This window comes from Chiloscyllium punctatum, chromosome 44 (assembly GCF_047496795.1).
Source record: "Chiloscyllium punctatum isolate Juve2018m chromosome 44, sChiPun1.3, whole genome shotgun sequence".
In the NCBI taxonomy this organism is placed as follows: domain Eukaryota; kingdom Metazoa; phylum Chordata; class Chondrichthyes; order Orectolobiformes; family Hemiscylliidae; genus Chiloscyllium; species Chiloscyllium punctatum.
The window spans coordinates 27,909,593-27,936,163 of NC_092782.1; the positions used below are offsets into that span (position 1 = coordinate 27,909,593).

General features: G+C 40.7%; 1 protein-coding gene and 1 non-coding gene across 5 annotated transcripts in view; both read right to left on the reverse strand.

Annotated features, from left to right (window-relative positions):
- celsr1a (cadherin EGF LAG seven-pass G-type receptor 1a) overlaps nucleotides 1–11,675 on the reverse strand; it is a 310,556-nt gene extending 298,881 nt beyond the window's left edge. For 3 of the 4 annotated variants that reach the window (XM_072562553.1, XM_072562552.1, XM_072562551.1), the window contains exons 1-2: nucleotides 9,478–11,671; nucleotides 1,467–3,995 (exon numbers count right to left, since the gene is read on the reverse strand). In XM_072562553.1, coding sequence (XP_072418654.1) covers nucleotides 1,467–3,995; nucleotides 9,478–10,516 — 3,568 coding nt within the window. In that variant the 5' untranslated portion in view covers nucleotides 10,517–11,671. Of the gene's footprint in view, nucleotides 1–1,466; nucleotides 3,996–9,477 lie in introns of all 4 variants that reach the window. The other variant, XM_072562554.1, reaches the window with a different exon arrangement.
- Nucleotides 11,676–19,410: 7,735 nt separating this feature from the next.
- LOC140467044 (U5 spliceosomal RNA) lies at nucleotides 19,411–19,526 on the reverse strand. Its single transcript, XR_011955334.1, has one exon. It is a non-coding gene; the product is annotated as a U5 spliceosomal RNA (small nuclear RNA).
- Nucleotides 19,527–26,571: the final 7,045 nt, after the last annotated feature.

Sequence of the window (26,571 nt, forward strand, 5' to 3'; positions counted from 1 at the left end):
CAAGAAAATCTGGCAAGATATTACAGTTCCTCGAAAAAAGTTCATGTTTGAAACAAACACTATGCCTACTCACAAAGATAGTGTGGCAACCAACAGTGAATGGAAGTAAAACAAATATTCAAGAAATAATCAAAACAGTTTGATTTGTTCTAAGCTTCAATTTCAGCTGCTGTCCAATACCATGAACAAAATTAAATTTCCTGGTACTGAAATCTGAATGACATAGGCTCAAATGAATTCTAGGTACTGAGAACATGCTTTGAACATATTAAAATGGCCTAGTCTCCTTTCAAACTTGCAAGAAAAACTGCATTAGAAACTACATGCATGGCATTCGAAAGTCAAGTCTAAAATGTTAATGAATTTCCTACACATCAAGATTTGCCTTACACATACTAATTGCTGGTATGCTTCTGCCTTAAAATTATGGAAAACTACTTGAACACCACTTCACTTGATAAAAGCAAGAGGCTTTAAACACTGGAATGTTTCCTGTGAGATGAGCTGAATTGACAAAATTACCACATTACCTGAAGATCATTATTAATGGCATTGAATCCAAAGAAAGATTAGATACCTCATTCCAGGATTGTAATATATCAAGTTCATTCACTGAGTTTCTTAATGCAGTCCAAAACTGGCACAATGTTTGAATTTCAGGTTTATCTCAAGTGCTCAACAGCTACTACTTGTTTCATTGCATTTTCAAAAATCAGAAAAGAGAAGACATATGTACAAGTAATGATAAAGTGCAACATATTCAAATCTGTCTTAATCTAATGAGATTAATTTCTACCAACAAATTGGTGATATAAATTGCAAACAACTTGTACTAAGCCAGAAATCACTAAAATTGCAACACATATTCTATCTTAAACAGAACCACTCATTGAAAGAAAATACAAATGAGAGTAAACTAGAATGAAATATCCAGACAAGTAGGTCTCAGTCAATTGCATCTTTATGTCAGAAAACTGAAAACAAGCATTGCTTCTCCGAATAACAGTTCACAGTTAACTAATGATCACATCATACTGCACAGGTGTTCATGTAACTTATCATTTTGAGGTGTAGTCTCAGAAGTAGCAGAGTCAATGGAAATTACTTAAATCACATTTAATGTTAAATTCAAGATGTTAGCGCTTAAATTCTTGACCTTTTATTATATTAAATCTTCAAAAAACAGATGACTATCTATCATGGAAGTGTACTTCAAACTCCATATTCCAAATAAATTAAACATGGAACTCCAAGCCTAGAAAAAACACAAGCAAAAGATCATTTGCCCCTCTTAAATTTTCCTCAAGAGTTTACATTCCAACATAAAGCACCACTTCAAACACAATTGAAATATAATGCTGTAGTGTGCTGCTTATCTTACAAATTTATATCTGAGTGCAGTGAGTACAAAGATAACATTTTCATTAGGCATTGAACAATTTAAAAGAGGAGTATTGCCATCTTACCTGTGACAGAGATCTTCAAGTTTGCTTCCAAAGGTCTGTTATTGTCCAAGTCTTGGCTTAATTTAAGTTGTCCAGTGTTTTGGTCCAAAATCAAAAGATTAAGCTCATTGCCCTCTATAAAAGTGTAAAAAAGATGATCTGAGACATCTGGATCATATGCTGGAATCTTCCCTATTACGCCAGAAGGAAAGCTGTTTGATTTGTTTGTCACGTAGTTGTTAAAAATGATCTCAAAATTCCTAAGCACTGGAGCATTGTCATTTTTATCCACAAGTCGAATATGTATTGTGGCTCGATTGACCAGAGGTGCTGAAGTGGCCTGGACCACAATTATATATTCAGTTTTGGTTTCATAATCCAAATCCGTAAGGGCAATGAGATCCCCAGTAAACATATCTAATTGGAACACCTCAGGGATGTTTCCTTCCACAATCTGGTACATGATTTGTGCATTTGTTCCCTCATCAGGATCTGTCGCTGTGATCCTGGCCACTGATGAGCCGACAGGACTGTTTTCTTCTATGTAAATATCAAACTCATCCTTTTCAAAAGCAGGAGCATTGTCATTTACATCAAGCACGGTGATTTGGACATTCACAGATGCCTTAAGTGGTGGGTTACCTTTATCTACAGCGAAGGCTCTCAAGTTATAGACTGGCACATTTTCTCTATCTAACTTTCTGCCAGTTCGAATAATTCCTGATGAGGGCTCTATGTAGAAATCCCCATCTCCATCATCACCACCATGGAATGTATAAAACACTCTTCCATTAAGGCCAGAATCCCGATCCGTTGCTGAAATCTGTAAGACACTATTCGACAAAGGGACATCCTCATACACTGTGCCCTGGTACAAATCTCGCACAAATTGAGGGATGTTATCATTAGCATCATTAACCAGGATTTCAACATAGGTCGTATCAGATTTCTGTGGAATTCCATTGTCTCTTGCTGTTATTGCCAATGTGTATGATGCCTGATCCTCATAGTCCAGCTCCATTTGTGTCGTTATGGTTCCAGTGTCAGGGTTAATTTTAAACTGAGGAAAGTTGTCTTCCATGATATAAGTTATCCTGGCATTCTCCCCTGTATCTTCATCAGATGCACTAATAATCACCACTGTCGTGCCAACTGGTTTGTCCTCATTGATGCTGAGTGTATAATGTGAGCTCTGGAATACTGGTCTGTGTGTGTTCGCATCAGTGACATTGATATAGACCTGGACTGTGTCCAACCGAGTTCCATCAGATGCTGTAACTGTAAGAACATATTGCCTTTCCTGCTTGTAATCTAGGGGCAAAGCTAAAGTGATTAGTCCACCACCACTTTGGCTAGTTATTGAAAATCGATTTCTTGTGTTGCCACTTGATATCTGGTATGTAACCACACTGTTAACATCCTTATCAATCGCTGTAACAGTCAACACACTGCTCCCCACAGGGGCATCTTCATTCAATCTTAGATAATAAACCCTCTCAGTAAAGGTAGGATTGTTGTCATTTACATCCAACACAGTAATGCTGATACCAGCTGAGGAGGTCATGGATGGAATTCCATTATCTCTAGCTTCTACAGAAAAAGTGTAAAATTCAGTCATCTCTCTATCCAATTCCTTTGCAACTGTAATCCATCCTGTATTGTTACCTATAACGAGTGGGAAATCTGGAGGAGTATCTACCAATCTATATTCCAAACGAGCATTGTTGCCAGAGTCAGCATCAATAGCCTGGATGTGAATGACAGAATACCCAATCGCCACATTCTCCAACACTGTGGCCTGAAAGGGTGTACTTACAAATATTGGAGCATTGTCATTCACATCAATCACTTGTATCATGACCAAACCGGTACCATTGATTAAAGGTGGCCTTCCACCATCTTGGGCTTTAATTCGAAGAGTATATTCTCTGGTTGTCTCATAATCCAATGGGTTGATGATATCAATGTTGCCATTTACAGAATCAATGTAGAACTGGCCTTTTATATTTCCACTCACTATGCTGTAGTGAATTACAGCATTGTTCCCTTTATCGCGATCAGTAGCTTTGACTTGCAGGATTTTAGTATTTACAGAAACGTCTTCAGGCACTTGGACAACGTACCGCTTTTCACTGAATTGAGGGAAGTTGTCATTCTCATCCTCCACAGTTATATAAACAGTTGCTGTGGCACTCAGAGGACCAGGGTCTTTTCCTTGATCATTTGCCTCCACTATTACGTGGTATTCAGATACAACTTCGCGGTCTATGACTCCTCTGGTCCTTACAATCCCAGATTTGCTGTCAATCTCAAAGACAGAATTATTTCCATTATTGTTGACAATACGGTACAGCATGTTGGCATTGGAGGGTGCATCACTGTCTGTTGCTCGAATGGTCAGCACCTCATAGCCCACCTCCACATTCTCCCGAATGACTTCCCTGTACTCAGATAGTTCAAAGAGTGGTGCGTGGTCATTAGTGTCACTGACAGTCACAGTAAGGGTGGCAGCAGCCATTCGACGAGGTGTTCCATTATCATATGCAGTAACTTTAAAAAAAACATGAAAGAAAGGTATAAGTGATATAAAAGGTCATGCTGGCAACATAGTAAACTCCTAACAATCCGATGAATCGTACTGCAATGTGGATTGTAAACTGCTACTTATAGGTCAGCCAATGAAGCAAAGGTCAGGAATCAATTTTTGTACTTTCTGATCTCAGTGGTTTAGCACCTCTGCACAAATTGCATTTAATTAGAGCAATGTTAGGAACTAATTTAATAACAAATAAGAGTCAAATCAAATACTTCTTTAGTAGATGTATAGGTATCTTCAACCACAAGCTTTGAAAATGTCTTAAATACATCCCATCTCCAGGTAACAAGCTATTCCCATGTCTTTACTAATGCAGATTACTGCGTTTCAGATCCATATCAGAACATGACTCCTCCCAATTTCAAGCCCTCCACCTCTTCGGCAATTGCTCTTCGGTAATTATTTTCTGCTTTTAGTTGTGACTAATTATGGGAACAGGCTATTTTAATAACGAGTCCTGACCACACCCCAACCACACTTCGCTGATGCCTCATTCGAGCTGAAAATGCATTCTTAAATCAGGACCAACAATCACGGGCAGTAGCAGTACCACGTCAAAGGTCCAGACTAGTAGCTGAAGGTACTAGCAGAAAATTAAATTTGTTGGGTTGACAGGATGGAGATATTGTGGGAAAAATGGAGGAAAGGCAGGTGTGGAGCTTTTAATGGGTACTCCTCCCTACCCATACACACAAGCCCCTATTCGCTGATCATCCCCACGATGGCAGCAAACTGAAGCTCCTCAATCCCAACAGGCAGGCCATGCTGCTTTACTAGTTGGAAAGGCTTTTCTCAACTGCTGGAAACACAGGTAACAGTCAGTGGCTGGTTGAGGACCTTAAGTGGTAGTTATTTGACTGTACCTTCCTGTAAACACACCATTATTTGCCCATTTCACTATCTAATTCATCACTTACAGAGAAATGAACACTCTGCCCTTCTAGTAATGAGGCTGCTTTGGTAACAAAGTTATGGATTTCAGCTGACTCCAGGATTTAAATACATGATCGAGAATAAGTAGTATTGCATTTCAAGAAATGCACAGTAGACAGTGTGGTACTGGAAAAGGACAGCAGGTCAGACAGCATCTGAGGAGCAGGAGAATTGACGTTTCGGGCACAAGCCCTTCATCAGGATTCCTGAAGAAGTGCTAATGCCCAAAACGTCAATTCTCCTGCTCCTCAGATGCTGCCTGACCTGCTGTGCTTTTCAGCTCCACACTCTTGATCTGATCTCCAGCATCTGCAGTCCTCACTTTCTCTTTTCAGAGATGCAGTCTTCCAGACAATACAGAGACGTGATCCATCTCATTACAGTAAAGATGCAACTGTACTTTTTGAATAAGATCAAGTCAATTAACAACTGTGCTGATCCTCATTCTCCCCTCAAAAATAAACAATAAAATGTACGTCATTGCTGCTTGGAATATTTTGCAATGTTCCAACTGCCTGCCACTTAAGTCTACAGAGTAAGTAATTGCAAGACTTCAAGTGAAATGCTTTTAGACAGGATAAAGTGCAAGCCATTCCACTTTGATACACTGGGAAATTCCAGTGATATGCCTGGGGTGTCCTTTCATTTAATGACGTAAAGAGACAGAATTCCATGACTTGTACCATAGCATCATCTGTACTCAGATTGAAGCTGTTATTGTGAATATTTATTCCTAATGGCAATATGTTTATATAGCCCACTTTCAAAGCCACAGAGAAATGGCCATCATACCATGCCTCCAAATTCCTATTGCCTTACTATTTCTCTAACAATAATCATCTTTTAAAAAAAACCTTAAGTCAGTGATACAGTCAGTCAATTATTTCACTAACTTTTCCCACTACTTTTTGTTCAGTGTACATTTTTGACCCTTTTCCCATAGTTGTAACGTGCCCTAAAACATTCTATGTTAAAAAGAACTTTATGCAACTACCAGCTGTTGTCAGTTATGTAATAAAATATTTACAATTCAAATAAAACTCAATTAATTCTAAGAGGTTTTTTTAAAAAAAATGTCTAGGGCTTTGCACTACGCATTCCTGTATGTCTGGCGATATTATTGGCACGGGTCATTTTTGGGCTACCAGGCGGCAGCCAAAGTAATCTATCAGGACTTAGTAATGATTTTCTTTTGCACTAATGGTAATTGCTGCAATTTAGTGGTTACCAAACACATATGAGAATAGGCTGTGCAGAGAAGCACACATTATTTCAAAAAGACATACAAAAGCTGTATGCAAACACAGATACATAGCTTAAAGACTAAATGACAATAACTGAAAAATGAAAGGAATGGAAAAGCACAATTTTAAAATAAACGTTATTAATCATGAACTTACACAACGGAGGTGAACCAAATAGAGTAAGAGACAGAGTATAAATACATCATTTCAACCATACAAGTAGAACATAATAGCAAACAATCATACAAAAGTGAACAAATAAAGCTATAATCTGGGATGAGATTTAAAGAGGTCCCTGGGGCTGATAAATCAACACCTTATATTTCTTTATTTTGGTGGTGAAGGTATGATCAAAACTCCTGTAAGGATTCTTCCCAAATAAATACATTGACCCATGGCCCTCCTCCTCTTTGTATTCTCACTGATGTGAAGTAACTTCTGTTACTCAAAAACAAGAACGTGAAACTGGTCTCCTTGTTTCACCTCCTTTTTTTGTTCTTACAATGTTTAGGGTTTTTAAAATTCAAATTTAGGATGCCGTATTACTATCCCTGGAACAGTTCCACTTCAATTTCTAGCACCAACACTTTTTCACTTGCTTTCTTTCGCTTATGGGATGAGTGTGTCACTGGTTGGGACAGCATTTATTGCCCATTCCTAGTCATCCTTGAGAAGGTGATAGTAAGCTGCCTTCTTGAACCACTGCAATCCACATGCACCGACAATTCCATTACAGAGGAAATTCCAGGATTTTTACCCAGCTTGAGAGTTGTCAGGTTGCTACATTTTAAGATGACTTCTGCAAGGAAGTGTCTTTAAAAATGTCTACCTTGGCAATACAAATATGTCAAGGTGAACTATTATATCCAAAATAACACATCAGATTTGAAAAGAATGTAAATAGTTGAAGTTAAGATAAAGCTGCATTGTTTAAAACATGTATATTGCAATAGAAAAGGATTTTTGCATTATTTGCAATTTATGAAATTATAAGGTATGAAATACCACCCATACAGCAATAAATGCATTGCCTGCAATTTCACTCTCCACCCTGTCAGGAAAGCCCATGACATTTCATTTTCTCACACTGCCATAGAATATGGACAAAATAGAAAATGTTAAAATAAACATTACTGTACATAGATTGCAATTTATTTTCCGTGATATATTTACATCAGATTATGCCATAAAGTTCATTTCACTTTGCAGAGCATAATGAACATAAGTGGCAAGATAATAATAGGTAATATTTTGGTATTTTGCTTTTTCAAACTTTTACAAGCAAAATTGTTAGCACAGAAATTACAATGTACTCGAGGCACATTATTCAAACTAGTTCCATCAACAGGCAATACTGTTTAAATTCTGATCTCTGTGCTGCAATTAGATTTGATCGTTTCCTGAATAGGGGGTGAGTAATCTGTTACATTGAAACATATCTGCTGGTCAAACGGAATGCATATCTTCTACATCGTGTCTTTAGAAAGACTTTCTTTAATGCAGCTCACCACGGTCACGGACAGTATGGAAGATCAAATATGTTGTTTCCACTATCATTAGTTGATTATATAAGTCTGACAACAAATCAACAAACTCTCAAAATGTTAATTAATGGCTCTAAATTTAAAAGATCACACTGATGTTGTTTTCTTTGTAATAGAATACATTTACAAGCGACAATCATTATAATGAACACTCAGTCATGACTTCAGTTGAAAATAATTGAGAAATAGTCGTCATGGCCCTTATTCTATTTTAGGACTGCAGCAGTGTTTAATCACTAAGAAAAAAATTCAAGCCTGCATTGTTGGATTTGTATAAACTGTTCTATCATACATTTATTTTGGATTTTGACAATTCTATTAGGAAACGTGCACAGTCATAGAATTACATAGCACAGAAGGAAATTGTTTGGTCCAGCGTACCTGTCCTTTGACAGAGTTATCCAATTGGTCTGCTATTCCCTGTTCAACCTATAGGCAGCAAATGTTTTCTTTTCAAATACTTATCTAATTTGCATTTGAAATTATTGAATCTGCTCCTACTACCGCTTCAGGCAGCGAATTCCAGATTATAACAGTTTTCATTCCGACTAGTATTTTGTAATCAGGCTTGCAATTCCTCCATGGCTATAACATTAAACGCTGACATCCTTTTAACAACTGATATTACAATTATAGTGAGAAGATTAGTAATACTTCCAAGTGACAAAATCAATTCCAAACTGTGCGTGATGCATAAAACAATTTCTGCACAAGGTGCCAAATTGATGAACCATGTTACTTCTATTCTATTACTAGATCAAAACGAAATACCAGAACAATTTTGACCTTGAAGGGCTTGTTTGTAAAACAGCCTGAAAGCACTCACTGCTTAGGTTTATATAAAATGTTTGTTCATTTCTCCATCAATACAGAGGGAGAGAGATGAGAAGGCTTTTGTCTGTGGAATTGTATCCTACCATGAGTTAGTATTTCCAAATTGGAAGAAAAATGTTCAGAGGGGAAAAGAAACTAATCTGGTGCGTGAACTGTGATGACTTATTAACATTAATACATAAAATGCACACTTTTAAAATCAAACGTCAGCGCGCACAGTACCAGGCATTTTAAACTGTAGACTACTCATCTGCTCCTGAAAGCTTCTGCTTTGCTTTTGTTATTTCCAAGCTTGTTAATTTCAATACACTCCTGCTCGTCTCCCATTACCAGCCTTAACTTATTCCACGTCCCAATCACTCCGGGTGTTCTGCTGATCTGCAGTGACGTCCACTTAGGCAACATCTTAAATATCAAGTTCACATCCTTGTTTTTAAATTGCTCCATTGCTTCAGCTGCTCCCACCTCCTCCAGCACTCGGACTCGCGAAAATGTCTGCCTGCGTTCCTATAATTCTGACCATTTAATAATTTCCGAGGTAAATTGCTCCAACTCAGGAAGCAGGAGGGAAGTTCTTAGACATGGAAATTCTCTGCAAAACACCTGCAGTTCTTTTCCCTCCTGGTCAATTTGTGTGGTCATGCTCGTCTGAAGCACCCTGGGACGTTTTAGGACATGGTGCGACAGTTTGTAGATGCAGGTTGTGCATGGACCAGTTTAAGGAAAACGAAAATCTTGGAGATAAAGATTATTTGTGAAATTCTTGAAGCATAATTTTCACTTTGACAGCGAGATTCAAAACTCTAAGATTTGAAGTTAGAAGAAAAAAAACAAACATGAAACATGCACACGGGGACGAAAAAAAGAAATCATAAGCTCACTTTTAAACACGTGGGTGTCCTTGGTCTCCCGGTCGAGTTGCTGTGTAGTGGTAACTGCTCCAGTGTCAGGATCAATGTGGAAGTAGTCACTGGATCTGCTGTCAAACAGCGACTCCATGGTGTACTCCAGGCGTCCGGACTCCCCTTCATCGAGATCGTGGGCGCTGAGGACGATGACCCGAGTGTCGGCCGGCTCGTTCTCGGGCACCGAGACCTGGTAGCTGGGCAACTGGAACTGGGGGCTGCGATTGGTGCTCCTCTTGCGGCGGGCGAGAGGCCGAGTCCTGTGGCCGTGCGGCCGGAGAGCGACCACCCGCACCCGGATCAGGAGGGGCTCGGGCTCGGGTGGCGGGCTGGAAGCCGGGCTCCGAGAGCAGTGCAGCTCGGCGGCAGGCCCGGCTCCGTTGCCGCTGCCCAGGCAGTAATCCCCGGAGGCCAGGAGCTGGCCGGAGCGGAGAGGCGGCAGCAGCAGCAGGCGGCTGGAGTTGAGGCTGGTGCAGAGGGGGGAGAGCGGCCGGAGGGGAGCGGGCACCACATCCCAGACATTGAGCAGCAGCTGCCCGGCAGCGAGGCACGGGCTTGGGCCAGCCCCCGGACCCAGTAACACCGAGACCGAGAGCTCGGTGCCCGGACTTTTCCGCCGGTACTTGATGTAACAGTCCTCCCCGTGGACATAGACGGGCAGGCGGGCCCTGACGGTCAGCAGCCCCGCTGGCCCGGCCGCCCGGTACCGGAGGTACACCGGGAGCGGGTTAGTGGGCAGCAGCGAGCAGTCCAGCGGCTCGGTCTGCCTCAGCTCCCCACTCTGGCTGCCCAGCTCCAGGCACCTGCTGAGCGGCCCGGGGGTCAGTGAACGGTCCAGCCGGTACAGCCAGGCGGCCGCTCCCAGCGACAGGTTCGCCAGAGGCAGCGGCGGCTCTGCCCCGGGGCCCGCGTCCTCTCCCTGGGAAAGGTGGAGGCTCAAGCAGCTCATCATGGGGATGTGCAGCAGGAGAGTGAACAGGAGCGGACAGCGGGCAGGCATGCTGCTGACTTCCATTTCCCAAACTAAAAACTCTCCCTCAACACTCCTCAAACTTTACATCCTGGCAGCTCCCAGTCTCCCTGCATACAACTCTTTACACTCCCTTACCTTCCCTCCCTTTCTCGCCCCCTTTTACTGCCTTGCCTTTTTTTTGTTCTTTGCCCCTGTTCTCTCCCCTCCTACTTTTCCTTTCCACTTTCCTTCTCTCCTCCCCACTTAATTTCCACCGCACCGACTTTATTTCCACTGGCCCCCTCCCCGCACTCCCCTTGTATTTCGTTTTTACTTTGAACCCAATTTCCTTTCAAGATGGCTCCGCCGCCCCGATTCTTATCCGCGTTAAAGCCGCTCCCGTTTCCCAAACTTTCAGCGATACCACCGCCACTACCACCACCACCACCACCACAACAACAACTGAGGCTCTCCGGAGTGAGCGCAGCGCCCAGGGAAAGAGGCAGGCGCCACCAGCAGCAGCGGCTCCCATCTCAGCGCATCAGACGTCTTCCTTGTGCATCCCCCTCAGCGGCCAGCACCCGCCTCTCTTTCTCTCTCTCTCTCTCTCTCTCTCCCGCTGACTTCCCCCGATCTCTCGCCCTCTCCCTGGCTCATCTGTTGACCCCCCTCCTCCTCTCCCTCCTTTGCCCGGTCTCTGGTTGATCAAACCACGGTGGAGTCTGCGATGCAACAAGGTTCTCTCAGGTGGGTTTGAAAGTCTCTGTCTCTCCCCCCGGTCCCGCCTGCTCTGATCGGGAGCAACGTTAAGGTGCTGCACACATTTTACAAGCCGCAAAACCCGGAGTTGTAGCGGGATCCACACAGCCGCCTCCAATAACTCCACCGCCACCAAATGGATTAAAAAAGACAACACAGTCACCATGTGACCCACTTGCCCAACTCCAGGGGAATTCTAAACCGACAACTGGGCTCGGTACAGTTACTTTAAAAAAAAGTCAAAGGACGAGACAGAGGCACAAGAAACAGCAACAGATCCACTGCTTAAAAGGTGGGGAATTGCACGTTGTTGCTATGGTGACTGGGTTTCAACAGGGAGGGATCCCAGGAGACATTTGTGGGCGTTTCATTCAGAAACAAAAGCGAAAAACGAACTGAGAGGATTAGTAAAAAAGCTGTGTGTAACCCGAAGCCACCGCGGCCAGGAGCGAGAGAATTCACTTGTTAGTAAACCAGCTCAGGCAGAAATGACGAGAGGTACGCAAACCATCCGGTTAAATCTCAGGCGAGAACCGTTCTCACTTTCATTCCTGATTTGAACACTTGCATAATTTCGGTTATAGTCTGATCAGCACAATTGTTACGTTCATTTTGTACGGGAAAGTTTGATTTTAATCAGTATGTCATTTTTTTCGTTTGGTTAGGAAATACCAGCGACAATTTCAAGATTACACTCGTGAAAACAGCAGATGTTAACTTTGATTATTTTTATTCGGACTGGAAAATGTATATTTTGCAAATATTTATGAAAAACATACGATTTCTGAAAATTACCAAGTCTCAGCATGTTTCCTCAATCTTTTGACAAGATTCACTTGGTTATTCAAATTATTATTGTGACTCTCGCGTAATAGATTCATTAACAACTATTTGAATCTTTGACATGAAATTAAATGATGATGAATAACTAAAACAGCTCATTGATGGCGGAAACCTAATGTATAGTTTTTTTAAAAAATGTTATTATGGTTCTTGGTCATTGCTACGCACGATCCAAAGGCGAATTAAATTCAGAAACTCAATTTACCCGCGTTTCTCCTCCTCTGGGAATTCACAAAATGAAAGCCTGCTCTTCGTAAATATTAACATAAAGGGGCGGGGAAGGGTGTGTATGTGAAAGAACAGATGGTAGACGCCGTGTAATCTTACCATTAAATGTATTTCTTTGGCATCATTTCTGCTTTTCGTTTCTTTCCAGAAGGATTAATTTGGAGATGCCGGTGTTGGACTGGGGTGTGCAAAATTAGAAATCACACAACACCAGGTTATAGTCCAACAGGTTTATTTGGAGGCACTTGCTCTCCCAGCGCTGCTCCTTCATCAGGTGGTTGAGGAGCAGCGCTCCGAAAACGAATTCTTCCAAATAAACCAGTTGGACTATAACCTGGTTTTGTGTCATTTGCAACTTGAAGTAGGATGATTTTCTGAGTTTCAGCATCCAAGGAACAGGAGAATGGACGTTTCGGGCATAAGCCCTTCTTCCTCATTCCTGAAGAAGGGCTTATGCCCGAAACGTCGATTCTCCTGTTCCTTGGGTGCTGCCTGACCTGCTGCGCTTTTCCAGCAACACATTTTCAGCTCTGATCTCCAGCATCTGCAGTCCTCACTTTCTCCTTTTCTGAGTCTCAACCTGGATAATTGGTCAGTAAACGGTTCCACTAAAATGCTGCTGATTTCTGGTTCAGATTTAGTTTAATTTTTCCCAATCTCTCTCGCGTTACTTTACAAGCGCCTGAACTCCAAAGATTGACCCAATGAGTTAAAAGATGTTCAATGCATGTCTCTTTAATCAAAATAACTGACTGGTATCATTGATGTTAGGGACGAACAACAAATGTGCTGGCCTACCCCGGGACAGTCACATACTGTTAACGAATTTTAAAAATCCATAAGTCATCTAGATTAACAGAACAGCAAGGGGTGACTATGTTGTATGCAATTTCTGAATTGCATTTTACCAAGAAACATAATGCATGCTTTTATGAAATGAAGCTATGGCTGAAATTACTAGAAAATATAGGAACAGAATTGGGCTATTCAGGCCATCAAGGTAATGGTTCCAGATAAAATAAAAACTGCAGATACTGGAATCCAAGGTCGAGAGGACCTGAAGAAGGGTTACACCCGAAACGTCGACTTTTCCTTCCACCTCCAGATGCTGCCTGGCTTGCTGTGTTCTTTCAGCCTCCTGCTTGACCGACATTCGATCAGGGCTGATATGTTTCTTAACTCCAATTTCCTGCCTTCTCCCAGTATCCCTTGAACCCCTTACCAATCAAGAAACTTGTTATGTATCTCTGTCTTAAATGCATTCAATGACTTGGCCTCCACCGCCTTCTGCTGCAATGAGTTCCAGATTCACCACCCTGTGGCTGAAGAAATTCCTCACTTCGCTCTGACACTGTGCTCTCAGGTCCGAGGTTCTCCTACCATCTCCAAGTGTATTCTACCCAGGCTTCTCAGTATCCTGTAAGTTTCAATCAGGTTTCCCCCCCTCCAACTTCATCCTTTTAAACTCAATTGAGTACAGACGAATCCTCAACCACTCCTTACAAGGAGAAAGTGAGGACTGCAGATGCTGGAGATCAGAATCAAGATTCGAGTGGTGCTGGAAAAGCACAGCAGGTCAGGCAGCGTCGAAGGAGCAGGAAAATCGACGTTTCCGGCAAAAGCCCTTCATCAGGAATCCTCACTTTGTGCTTCAGATTTTCGAAGCCTTTCCCAGTTTAAACATTAGTCTAAGCCTCTATCCTTGCTCCCAAAGTGCATAACCTCTTACTTTCCCACATTATATTCCACCTGCCATTTCTTTGCCCACTCTCCTAACCTTTACGAAGTACATGTAGAATTTTTAACATTTTATTTCGCAGTTGCTTGGCTGGTTTGATATTTTGTTGCTTGTTCTCTGCTGATTTTGAAGTGATGGCCTGTGCTGGGTATTCCCTATGGGTATGAAATCCTGTTGCAGATAGTCGCAAATGTTGCAGTTTTGAGAACGGAATAAGAGCAATCCGTCATCTCAGCAGTTGTTCCATTCTTGTTAAGTAAAATAATTTTGCACGCCACTTCAGACGAAGTTTTATGCACAAAAATCTTACACTTTTAAACTTCTATGCCGCTTACCAACTGAAATGGTTACGTACAAGACCAGTAATAGTTGGGAGAATTGTGTTTTAATAATTCGAAAATTCTGAATTGTTTTATAATTGATGTGTTGAACTCTTCAGAATAAACTAGTTCTTATGATAACTGTTTGTACACAATAATTGAACAACGTCAATATTCAGTAAGAGGTTTAGTGATGAGCGGTGTACAGATTTAGATGGAACTGCTCTGCCCTATTGCCAACTCCATTTTACCTCAACATCGTTGTTGATTGAAATCAGAAATAATTCCTTGTTAATTTCTATTGGCATTATTTTTACAGCAGAACGATACCTTCTATTTTTACGACATCAATATTTTATTAATCAATTGTTGTAGTTCCATCCGTCCCGTGCAGTGTATGAAACATTTTGAACTGTTTCATTTCGCTGGAATTGTGCATCTGCATAAGTGTGACTTGCAAATATAGTCAATCAAACGATTATACAATGTATTCCTACAAATAAAACAAAGAACTGCGGTTGCTGGAGATCTGAAACAAGAAGAAAGTGTTCGAAAAACTCAGCAGGTAAGGAAGCAGCTGTGGAGAATGTGTGCTGACGAAGGATCGCTGGATTCGAAACATTAATTCTGTTTCCCCCTCTACCAATGCTGCTAGAGTCGCTGGTTTTCTGCAGCACACTGTTTCATAAAATACATTCACACGACCAATAAAATATAATCACAATTGTTGCACTATCAGCAACGCGTGACCAGGGTGTGGTTATATTAACTTTGGCACATCGTAACTGTCTATGATTTAATGATTACACAGGAGCTTTGTGGCAGTTTATATAAAACAGATTTCTGTTATCAGTGTAAATAGAAATATAAGTATAAATAGAGCCACTGTGTAGGCAGTCAGAGAATAACATACGGACAGTTGCAGGATTTTAACCCTGTTTCTTTTAAGAATGAGATATTTTCAAATCAATACGTGGTGTTGCATAGGAATACGTGGTGTTGCATAGGAAACTACATGTAATGGTGTTCGTACGTTCCTGCTACCTTTCGTTATTTTCCAACCCAATGTTAAACGGCGGGTTGTGATTCTCGGCAGTGACCAGTTAGAAGAAAGTGAGGACTGCAGATGTTGGAGATCAGAGTCGAGAGTGAGGCGCTGGAAAAGCACAGCAGGTCAGGCAGCATCCGAGGAGTAGGAGAGTCCCTTCATCAGGAATTCCTGAAGGCCTTATGCCCGAAACGTCGATTCTTCTGCTCCTCGAATGCTGCCTGACCTGCTGTGCTTTTCCAGCGCCACACTCTAGACAGTGAGCAGAAACCTATTTACGTAAATTAGCTTCAGCATTAATGTCCTCATTATTATGTAGTCTTGTCTCATCAGTATTCATAATACCAGGAGAAATCGTAGCAGGAGTAAGCCATTTGGACGGTCGGGCCTGCTCCACCATTCAATAGGATCATGGTTAATCTGACATTCCTCACATCCACTTTCCTGCCCTTTCCCCATAGCCATTGATTCTCGACTGATCAAGAATCGAGATATCCTAGCCTGGACTCTTCCCCAGCCATAACAGCACTTTGCGGCAAAGAATTCCAAAGACACTCAACCCTCTGAGAGAAGAAATTCCTCTTCATGCAGGTTAGATGGATTGCCCATGCTAAATTGCCTTTAGTGTCCAGGGATATACAAGCTAGGTGGATTCTGAAGGGCTTATGCCCAAAATGTCAACCCTCTTGCTCCTCGGATGCTGCCTGACCTGCTGTGCTTTTTCAGTGCCACCCTTTTTGACTCTGACTCTCTACACCTGCAATTCTCACTTTCTCCGGATTAACCATAGGAATTCAGGCTACAGGGATAGGATGGGTGGGGGGTGGACCTGAGTGGAGTGTTGTTTGAAGGGTCAGTGTGGACTCGATGGGCCAAATTGCCTGTTTCCACAATGGAGGGATTCTATGCTATGCTATTCTATCTCAGTCTTGGTGCCCCTTTACTCTGAGACTATGTCCTCTGGTCCTTGATTCTTCCACAGGGGAAAAAGTCCTCTCAGCATTTACATTGTATCAAGCTCCTTAAGAATCCTCTACATTTCAATGAGATCACCTCCATTCTTCGAAACTCCAGTGAGTACAGTCTCAGCCTGTTTAGCCTTTGCTTAAATGACAATCTCTCCATACCAAGGGTTATCCTAATGAATCTTTTCTGAACTGCCTCTAATAAAATAACATCATTCCTTAAATAAGGGGATCAAAATTCCTCACAGTACTCCAGATGTGGTCTCACCAGCACCTTGTAAAGTTGTAGTAAGACTCCCCTACTCTTGTAGTCCAACTTCCCTTGAAATAAGGATTAACATTCCATTAATCTTCATGATTACCTGCTGCATCTGAGTTAGCTTCCTGTGTTTCATGTACAAGTATCCTTAAGTTTGTTTGTGTTGCAGCTTTCTGCTGTTTTTCTCCAATTAAACAATGCTCTGTTCTTTTGTTCTCCCTTCCGAAATTAACAACTTTGCATTTTCCCACTTTATACTCGATTTACCAACTTTTTGCCCACTTAACCTATCAATATGTATCGGTTTGAATTCCTCTCACAACCTACCTTTCCACCTATTGTCGTGTCATCTGCATATGTGGCTGCCGTATATTCACTTTCCTCCTCCAAGTCAATAATACATATTGTAAAAATTGCAGTCACAGGAACCCAATGGTCACAGGTCGCCAAACTAAAAAAGAACCCCTTATCTCCACTCACCGTTTTCTGCCCTGAACCAATGCTCTATCCATGCCAATGTACTATTTCCAACACTGTGGGATGTTATTGTCTTAGCCTTTTGTGAGGTACCTTGTTGAGCATTTTCTGGCAATCCAAATACAACACATCTTTAGAGGTTCTCCTCTATACAATCTGGTTGAGACTTTCTCAAAGAACTATCGTAAGTTAGCCAGTCACTATTTCCCTTTCATGAAGCCATGCTGACTCTGCTTGATTAGATTATGATTTTCTAAATGCTCTACTATTACTTCCTCAATAATTGATTCCATTACTGTTCCAGCAATAGATGTTAGGTGGGAATTGGCTGATACTTATGTATTTATTGCCTCCCTCCCTTTTTTGAACATGGGTGTCATGAGCAGTTTTCCAATCTCTGGTACTTCTCCAGAATCCAAGGATTTTTGGAAAATTACAAGCAATTCATCTACTGTCTCTGTAGCTATCTCTTACCTGTTCTGTCACCCATTGGATAGAAACTAGATGGCAACAATTCTTGACATGAAAATTAAAATGATTACTTGGGAGTCCAGCTCTCCATCAGTCAGAAACATCTGCGGGCACCCTCCAAGGATGGTAACCATATGTACGCCCCCTCATCTAACTGGAACTCTTGATCTCCATCAGCAAACAGTATGCCAATTTCCATCTGTCCAACACAGCTGGGGTCATTGACAGGAACCATGCAGAACAGTAGCAGACAGCTATTACTTAACCGAGTGCACAGCTCACCTCTAAACATGGTACTGGAACCAGGAATCCAGGGATGTCCTGGCAATGCCTAGCACCTCTGTTTGTGATGAGTGGAAGAACACAGCATTGTGGTTCGTGGATAATGAGGTGATTTTGACAAGATAGCATGAGAGAAAACACAAGGGTTCATGGACCAAAACCTTCCATGAAATTGGCCAAAAATAATAGCCATATTTTGGCAAAATTCAGTCCTCTTTCTTCACCACCTCATTTCCCTTAATACCATACAATTCTGGCTTGCTACTTTGTCCTATTCTTTGTGGGGTTTTTTTCCTTTATGAATGGGGAATTAAGTTCCTTGATGTAATAAAGCAATGCTCTCCTAGTGACCGGAGATTGGATTTGCCTCTCATTAATTCCCATTTCATATCTGATAACTCATAGTTTTGCTAACCACTCATTTTAACTGCAAACCTCCCATCCTTTTACTTTCCTTACAACCAAAAGTGCCTCATTTGTGTTCATAAGTTGCCTTGTATTCCTTTAAAATAAAGTTAAATTAGAATGCGGATGGACATTTTCTCTCTCCAGTTGTATTGACCTACACTTTCAGAGAGTAGAAATATGTCTCACAGATGTAAGTGATTAAAGTTAACTGCCTTGAACTGTCAACAAAACATATTCAGACCATTAATTGGTTTCAAAATTCGACCATTTACTTGAAATTAAAGTGCATTTGATGAAGGAGAGTGAGAGAGAAACATGCCATGATGGACCATGTGGTGTTGGTTTACGCACTTTGATTTGTTATAATCCTACATTTGCGAACTTAATTCAGTTTTCCAGCAAAGCATGGAGTAAGTTTACAAATGAACAATATAACCTTTTCTATTTGTTACCAATATCCCAATTTTGGGATATTCTTAGCAGTTGCTATTTTGAAGTTTTTATTAGATAAGAAGATAGTTCCCTGATAATCCCAGAGGCAAATAAAACTTTTTTGTAACTCAGGTATTTCATCCTAAGTTTCATTAACTTGTATTGGTTTCTACAGGCACATTCTCTGATCAAGCCAACTTAAACAGATTCCATCTGTCTTTTGTATTATTCCCTAGACAATGTCCTAACTCGAGCCTTGCATGCAATTTTTGAGCCACTATGAGGGAAAAGTAGCTGAGGAGGTTTTCTATTAATTTTCTTTTGGATTTTCTGTCTGAAGTTTTCTTCTCATAAGCCAGCTGTTTTAGTCCACTTGTTCAGACATGTTGTGTCACATCTCCAGGGCAGGTGAGGTTTGAATCCCAACCTTCTGGTCTAGAGGTAGGGATATTACAGTATACCACAAGATCCTAAAGGATTTGAATCTAGTGCATTAACTGAGTCTCTGGATCACCATGCCAATGACATGACCACAATGTCACAATATTCCCTAAAATTTGGGGGAAGAGCACACTTAAAGAAATTAGTTCTGTTGACTACAAAGGGAACATTCTCACCTATTCTCCATACCAGATGTCAGGGCTTTAACAATGTTTCTGCTCAGTTACAAACCTTTTGTGAGTGAAGCGAACATGATTACCCCTACACTACAGAAACATGGCACTTTAATCTGACCAAAGTCAACCATTAAAAAATTATTTAAAAACTTGAGAACCATTCTCTCCTTGGAAATCTTTAGTAAAAGGCAAAAGATTTTTCTAATTTGAAGAGGAATAATAGCTTTAACTGAAAACAATGGCAACATTAGGATTCAAATCCTGCAGAGAAACTGGAATCTTAATCAAACAATTTAAACCTCGTAGCCATGCTATCATGGCAAAATCTCACTACTATTTTAGTTCCAACTTTGGGCTTTGAATATGCAAGATTTGAAAATGGATAAACTGTGATGCCTGCGAATCCAATTTGGGTCAACGATTATGGTCATCTGTAACCAATGCTGAAGTTTCTCTCTTCTTTACAGGTTGCACAGGGAACACATGCTGGATGATCACTTAGTGACCTGGACTCGCTTCACTCTGGTTCCATGTATGTTTAAGTACAAAACTGGCTGAGGGATAGCCAACTGAGAGTATAGGGCGATCCACGGATTCATTTTCAGCAGTTTCAGTTACCCACGGTTTACTGCGGCTCAAACATATTAAAGGGAATCTTCTGGAACCAAGGACCGGGAGCTGCCTAGAAGGTAAACTTTCCACTGAAATGAATGGGTTCGCTTCAACCCATGGTTTTTTCCTTCCGCAGTAGGTTATGTATCCTCTGCGGGTACGGGGGGACTACTGTAATGTTTTATGGGTATTTTTGGGGTAGAACAAGATTTGCAAAGGAGTCCCCCATGGTCAATACTGGCACCTTTGCATTTCCTAATATATATTAATAATCTAGATCTTGGTGTGCAGGGGATAATTTCAAAGTTTGCATGTGAGATAAAACTTGGGAGCATTCGAAACTATGAGGACAACAGTTTAGAAAATTATATTTGTGAAGTGGATGGATAGGAGGCAGATGAAGATCAATGTGAAGAAGTGTGAGGTGATGCACTTTGGTACAGAACATGGAGAGACAGCATACAGTAAAAGGTACTATTCTAAACGGTGTGCAGGAACTCGGTATATGCATTTATAAGTCATTAAAGGTGGCAGAATAAGTAGAGAGAGCTGTTAATAATGTAGACAGTATTCTAGGCTTTATAAATATGGACATAAAGTACAAGGTTGATAAAGTGTGGCAGATGAGGCAGCATCCAAGAAGCAAGAATGTTGGTGTTTTGGGCAGGACACTTCTTCAGGATTGGGAAGGTGGGGGTGGGGGATGGGGGGAGGTGAGAGAGATAAATAGATGGGTGGGGCTTAGGGGAATGGCAGGTGGGATGGCGGTAGTAGGTGATGATGATTGGTCAGAGGGAAGTGTGGAGCAGATAGGTGGGAATGACGATGGGCAGGTAGGTCAGGTCAAGAGGACAGATCTGTGTCAGAGTTTGGACCTGAGATGGGGTGGGGCAGAGGAGATTTGAAAACTGGTGAATTCAATGTTCATGCTGTGTGGTTGTAGGCTCCTGCGATAGACAATGAGGTGTTCTTCCTCTAGCTTCTAGGTAGCCTTGTGTAGGTGGTAGAGGAGGCCCAGAATAGAAATGTCCTTAGGGTAGTGGGAGGATGAGTTGAAATGGAAAGCTACCATCATCTCCTACTTCCACCCCACCTATCGCTATCCCACTTACCTTTCCCTAGCTCACCCCCCGCCACCAATTTATATCTCAGCTTCCTTCCCCCTCCCCAGTCCTGAAGAAGGCTCCTGCCCCATCTTGCTCCTCAGATGCTGCCTGACCTGCTATGCTTTTTCCAGTGCCATGCTTGATTAACTCTGACTCTCCAGCATCTCCAGTCCTCAGTTTCTCCTAGTTGCATAATGTACAGGAGCAGGCATGTTATGTTAAAGTTTTGTTAGACCTCACCAATAATATTTATGTACATTTCTGTGCATTGTACTGTAGGAAGGATGTGAATGCATTGGAAGAATGCAAAAGCAATGAACAAGAATGGTTCTAGAGATGATACATTTCAGTTATGATGAAAGGGTAGAGAAGTTGTGACTGCTTTCCTTGAATAGGAGACAGCTAAGAGGTGATTTGATAGAAGTTTTTTCAAAATCATGATCTATCTTGACAGAGTATATATTTAGAAATTGTTCACACTCATAAAAAAATCAAGAACACAGGCAGTATAGTTAGTAAGTTTGCAGATGACTCCAAAATTGGAAGTGTAGTGGACAGTGAAGAAAATTACCTCAGAGTACAGTGGACTGAGGAGTGGCAGTTGGAGTTTAATTTAGATAAATGTGAGGTGCAGCATTTTGGAAAGGCAAATCTTGCCAGGACTTATACACTTAATGGTAAGGTCCTGGGGAGTGTTGCTGAACAAAGAGACCTTGGAGTGCAGTTTCATAGTTACTTGAAAGTGGAGTTGCAAGTAGATATGATAGTGAAGAAGGTGTTTGGTACGCTTGCCTTTATTGGTCAGACCATCGGGTATTGCATTTGGGAGGTCATGTTGCAGCTGTACATGACATTGGTTCAGTCACTTTTGGAATGAAGTGTGCAATTCTGGTCTCCCTGATATTGGAAGGATTGTGAAACTTGAAAGGGTTCAGAAAAGATTTACAAGGATGTTGCCAGGTTGGAGGATTTGAGCTACAGGGAGAGGCTGAAAAGGCTGGGGCTCTTTTCCCTGGAGTGTTGGAGGCTGAGAGCTGATCTTATAGAGGATTATAAAATTATGAGGGGCATAAATAAGGTAAGTAAACAAGTCTTTTCCCTGGGATGGGGGTATCTGGAACAAGAAGGCATAGGTTTAGGATGAGAGGGCAAAGATATAAAAGGGACCGAAAGGGCAACTTCTCCATGCAGAGAGTGTATGGAATAATCTGCCAGAGGAAGTGATGGAGACTGGTACAATTACAACATTTAAAAATCATTGGGATGGATATATGAATAGGAAGGGTTGAGAGGGATATGGGCCAAATGCTGGCAAATGTGACGAGATTAGGTTAGGTTATCTGGTTGCCATGGATGAGTTGGCTTGAAGGTCTGTTTCCATGCTGTATATCTCTATGACTCTAAGAAGTAGAGGGGCACAGTTTTAAAGTGTTTCACAAAAGAAGCAAACATGAGGTAAGAAACAACTTTTACACAATGAGTAGTTAGGCTATGGAATGCACTGTCTCTAAGTATGGTAGAGACATTCAATTGAGACATTCAAAGAGGCACAATTATTTAAATAGTGACAATGTGCAGGGTTGTGGGGAAAAGGCAGGAGCTGGTCCCTAACTTAAAATGCTCAGCCAGTGCAGGAATAATGGGCGAAATGGCAGTCTCCCTTATAGTAACAACTGTGTGATTCTGAGATATGGTAATTTAGAGCATTCAAAGAAGGTTCACAATTCTGGAGATGAAAGGCTTGTCACATGAAGACAGATTGAGCAGTTCAGGCCTGTACTGACTAGAATTTAGAAGGATGAGAGAAGTCTTAATTGAGATGTACAAGATGCTAAAGGGGATTGATGAAGTAGACATGGGGAAGATGTTCCCCCTTGTGCAATCCAAAATGAGAGGCCATAGTTTTAGGCTAAGGAGTGGCAGATTTAAAAGAGATGAAGAACAATTACGTTCTCAAAAGGCCATGAACCTGTGAAATACACGACTCAGTGTGTGGTGGACAGCAGGACACTGAATAAATTTAAAGAAGAGATAGTCAAAGTTATAATTAGTAATAGCTGGAAGAATTATGGGAACAAGTAGTAAAGTAGAAATGAGGCTGAGGTGAGATTAGGCCATGATCGTATTAAATGGCTGAGAAGGCTCAAGGGGCTGAATTGTCTATACCTGCTCCTCGTTCTTCTGTTTTTTATAAACAGCTACAAGAAACACACAGTTGCTCATCATTTTCATGAATGTTTTCATTTGTTTCTGTTTCAGATAACCAACAGGATATTCAAGTACAGGATTATTCCAAGTACCTTACATTCCAAGGAATCAATTGTTTCGGCATTGTTAAAATTAGTTATCCCTATGGAATATAGAAATATATACTCCATACCCGTGGAATTGCGTGTTGTACTCTATCTTGAAAATCACAGTCAATCTGCAATAATATGGTGTAGATGAAAATGACACTTTAGGAAAGGTTTACAAATAATCTTGGACACTTTTTTCTTTATTTCTTCATTCTCTAGCCTTTTTATTCTCTGTTTTGATTTTTTTTCCCTTTGTTTTAAGATAGTGCCAGAGAATGGTGACACTATACAATACTTTCCACTGTATTTTGTAGCAAGACATGTATCACAATAAATAAATCAAATAATTTGAAATATTTCAGCATGCCATTCATATTGTTTCAACTCTCAAAGAATGGATCATTTATTCCATGAATTAATGGAGCTAACATGATGTGAGAATGGGATTTAATAGCTGTTATTTTCAATGAGTGAAACTGCCAAACTTGGCACCCACCTAGAGATTTCCATCAATAGAAATAGCTGCACCCTCCTGCATGTTGGTTTAACTAAGTGGGTGTTAGATTACAATCTTCCCTGGGTGTTGGTTTAGCATGTACAGTGACTGGATAACAATATGCTGCAAACGTAAGTTCAGTTGACATAAGAGTTGGTTTCCAGCCTGTGTGCAATTATCAGTTTTACAAGTTGTTCCCAATCAGATGGATGACCCTGAAGATTTTGTAAACATGGCACAATTAGGCTTTTGAACACCGTAATCAGGGTTATAGCCCTGTGGCCAATGTTGTTGATGATGACAAATCTAAGCAAAGCATTCACTTTGACAACAAAAACTTTCTGCCCTCTGGTGAGAAGCAGAAAGCCTTTGTGCATCTGTTTGCATTTCGACATGGTATTTATCATCACTGGTCTAGGGCACTAGAGGGAGCTCCTGTTAAGTCATTGCAGTTTTCACCTGAAGTTGACCCCCAATCATAAGTAATTCTCCACTTGATTTTTGTTATCTAATTCTTACAAATTGACTGATTAAACATTATACAGGAGGTTTATTTTGTGTATTCTATATAACAGATTTATATGTCCTTTTTTCAGTATTTGATGCCGGGAATGATTATTTATGTAATATACAGTACACTGTTTCTTCAATTCTTAACTTTTTGTTGAGGGTCACGCTCCTTGGCAATTAACACTAAAGACCCTCTCTCAGAGGTGCCCCAATCACCCCAACGTAATTGAGCATTGAGCAAGTTCTGTCATTTCAGATTTCAGATTTCAAGAATGCCCATTTTAAATAAAAATTGAGTAATTTCCCTCAGGCTTAAGTCCTAAAAATATTCAGGACTGCTGCTTCCCATAGATTAATAGAGTGCTAACTTGCAGCATTTTTTGTTTGGCTTTTTCTTACAAATATCAAGACGTGAAGCAGCTAGCCTGTTGAAAACTTGTGACTAAGAGCAGTTTGGTTACGAGTGCTATGATGGAATTGTGGCGAGTTATATATTTTAATTCGAAACTGTTAGAAATAACTTTTTTTTAAAAAAAGTTAATGCAGGTGCGGGTGAGAGGTGATTGCACCTCTAATTGCTTTGTAGGTAAATATTTTTGCTCTATTACCCACCGAATAATATAAAGCAGAAAAGTATTGGGTTGAATCACTGATATGTGTTGAGTAAACTGATCTCAGGCAGGGTACCAGAGAAGATGCTACATTTGGTCTCCGATGCCTCTACTCAATAACTGAAATCTTGGCTGATCTCACCAATTAGATCCTCTAAATTCTGTTTTCTTTACTCACCTTTTCTGGCGCATTTACCTTTATTAAGTGAGAGGGATCTTGTTTAAATACACTTTCATCTTCCAGTCCCAGTTCACAGTCTGTTAATATGGAATTTCATTACATCTGTTGCTCAGTTGAGGTATTATTGTTCAAACAGAATTGACATAAAGACAAACAGTGAAAATTCCAAGAACAATACATGGATGTTCACTAAGGCGATTTACCTCAAATTTGTGTTCAATAAATGAAGTCTGCTCTAGTTTTTAAAATTTAATTGTGTCTATATTAAATATATTTGAGATGTATTCTAAATATAATATTATAACAAATCAGCCTAACTTGTACATTTATAAGGTGAATACCCTGAAGGTATTTTGTGTAAATTCACCCATTTTGCATTAAACTTATAGTTTCTTAGAATGCAAAGCAAACAATTTTATTAATGAAATTCCACTTAAGAACCAGTAACTCCTTGCTAAATATTCATGTTGGATTCACTATTCTGAAGTCTTACAACTTATTTCCTTCAGTTTTTTAAAACTTTGTGTACATACTTCTGGATGAGGAAACTTTGGTTTATTAACTGAAAATTAACCAAATCAAATATGCACTGATTTCCTTCTCCTCACATGTCAAAAATGATATTTCTCTGTATTGTTGATTGAAAAGCATACACCATACTTAGAAAAGAGCACAGGAACCGATCAAGCCTGTTTACCTTTCAATTAAATAATTCAACTGAACTCCATTTATTTGGAAAAGAAAAACTGTAGTGCCGGAAAAACTCAGCAAGTGTGGCAGGATCTTAGAGTGCAAAACAGAGTTAACATTTCAGGTTAAGACCTGAAATGTCAACTCTGTTTTTCTCTCCACAGATGCAGCCAGATCTTCAAAAATCTCCAACATTCACAATGTTTTGTTCCATTTATTTGTTCTTGCTTCATATTCCTTGATTATGATACTTAACTCAAATCTATCTAAATTAAAAAAACAACTATATGTAGCTTTTTGTGAGTAGTGGGTTCCAGGTTTCCTTTCCTATTTGTGTGAAAGTGTTTATTGATTTTATTCTGAAATTATCTCACTCAAATTTTAAGGTTATGCTCTGTGGTCCTGAATTTTTAAAAATTCATTTGTAGGATGTGGGCATCCCCAACATTCATTGCCCATCTCTAGTTGTCCTTGAGAAGGTGGAGGTGAGCTGCCTTCTTGAACCACTACAGTCCACCTGCTGTAGATTGACCACAATGCCATTAGGGAGTGTGTTCCAGGATTTTGACCCAGTGAAGGAATGGTGATATATTTCTAAGTCATAATGGTGAGTGGCTTGGAGGGGACCTTGCAGGTGGTGATGTTCCCATTTATCTCCTGCCCTTGTCCTTCTAGATGGATATGGTTATGGGTTTGGAAGGTACTGTCTAATGAGTTTGGTGAATTTTTGCAGTGCATCTTGCAGATAGTACACATTGCTGCTACTGA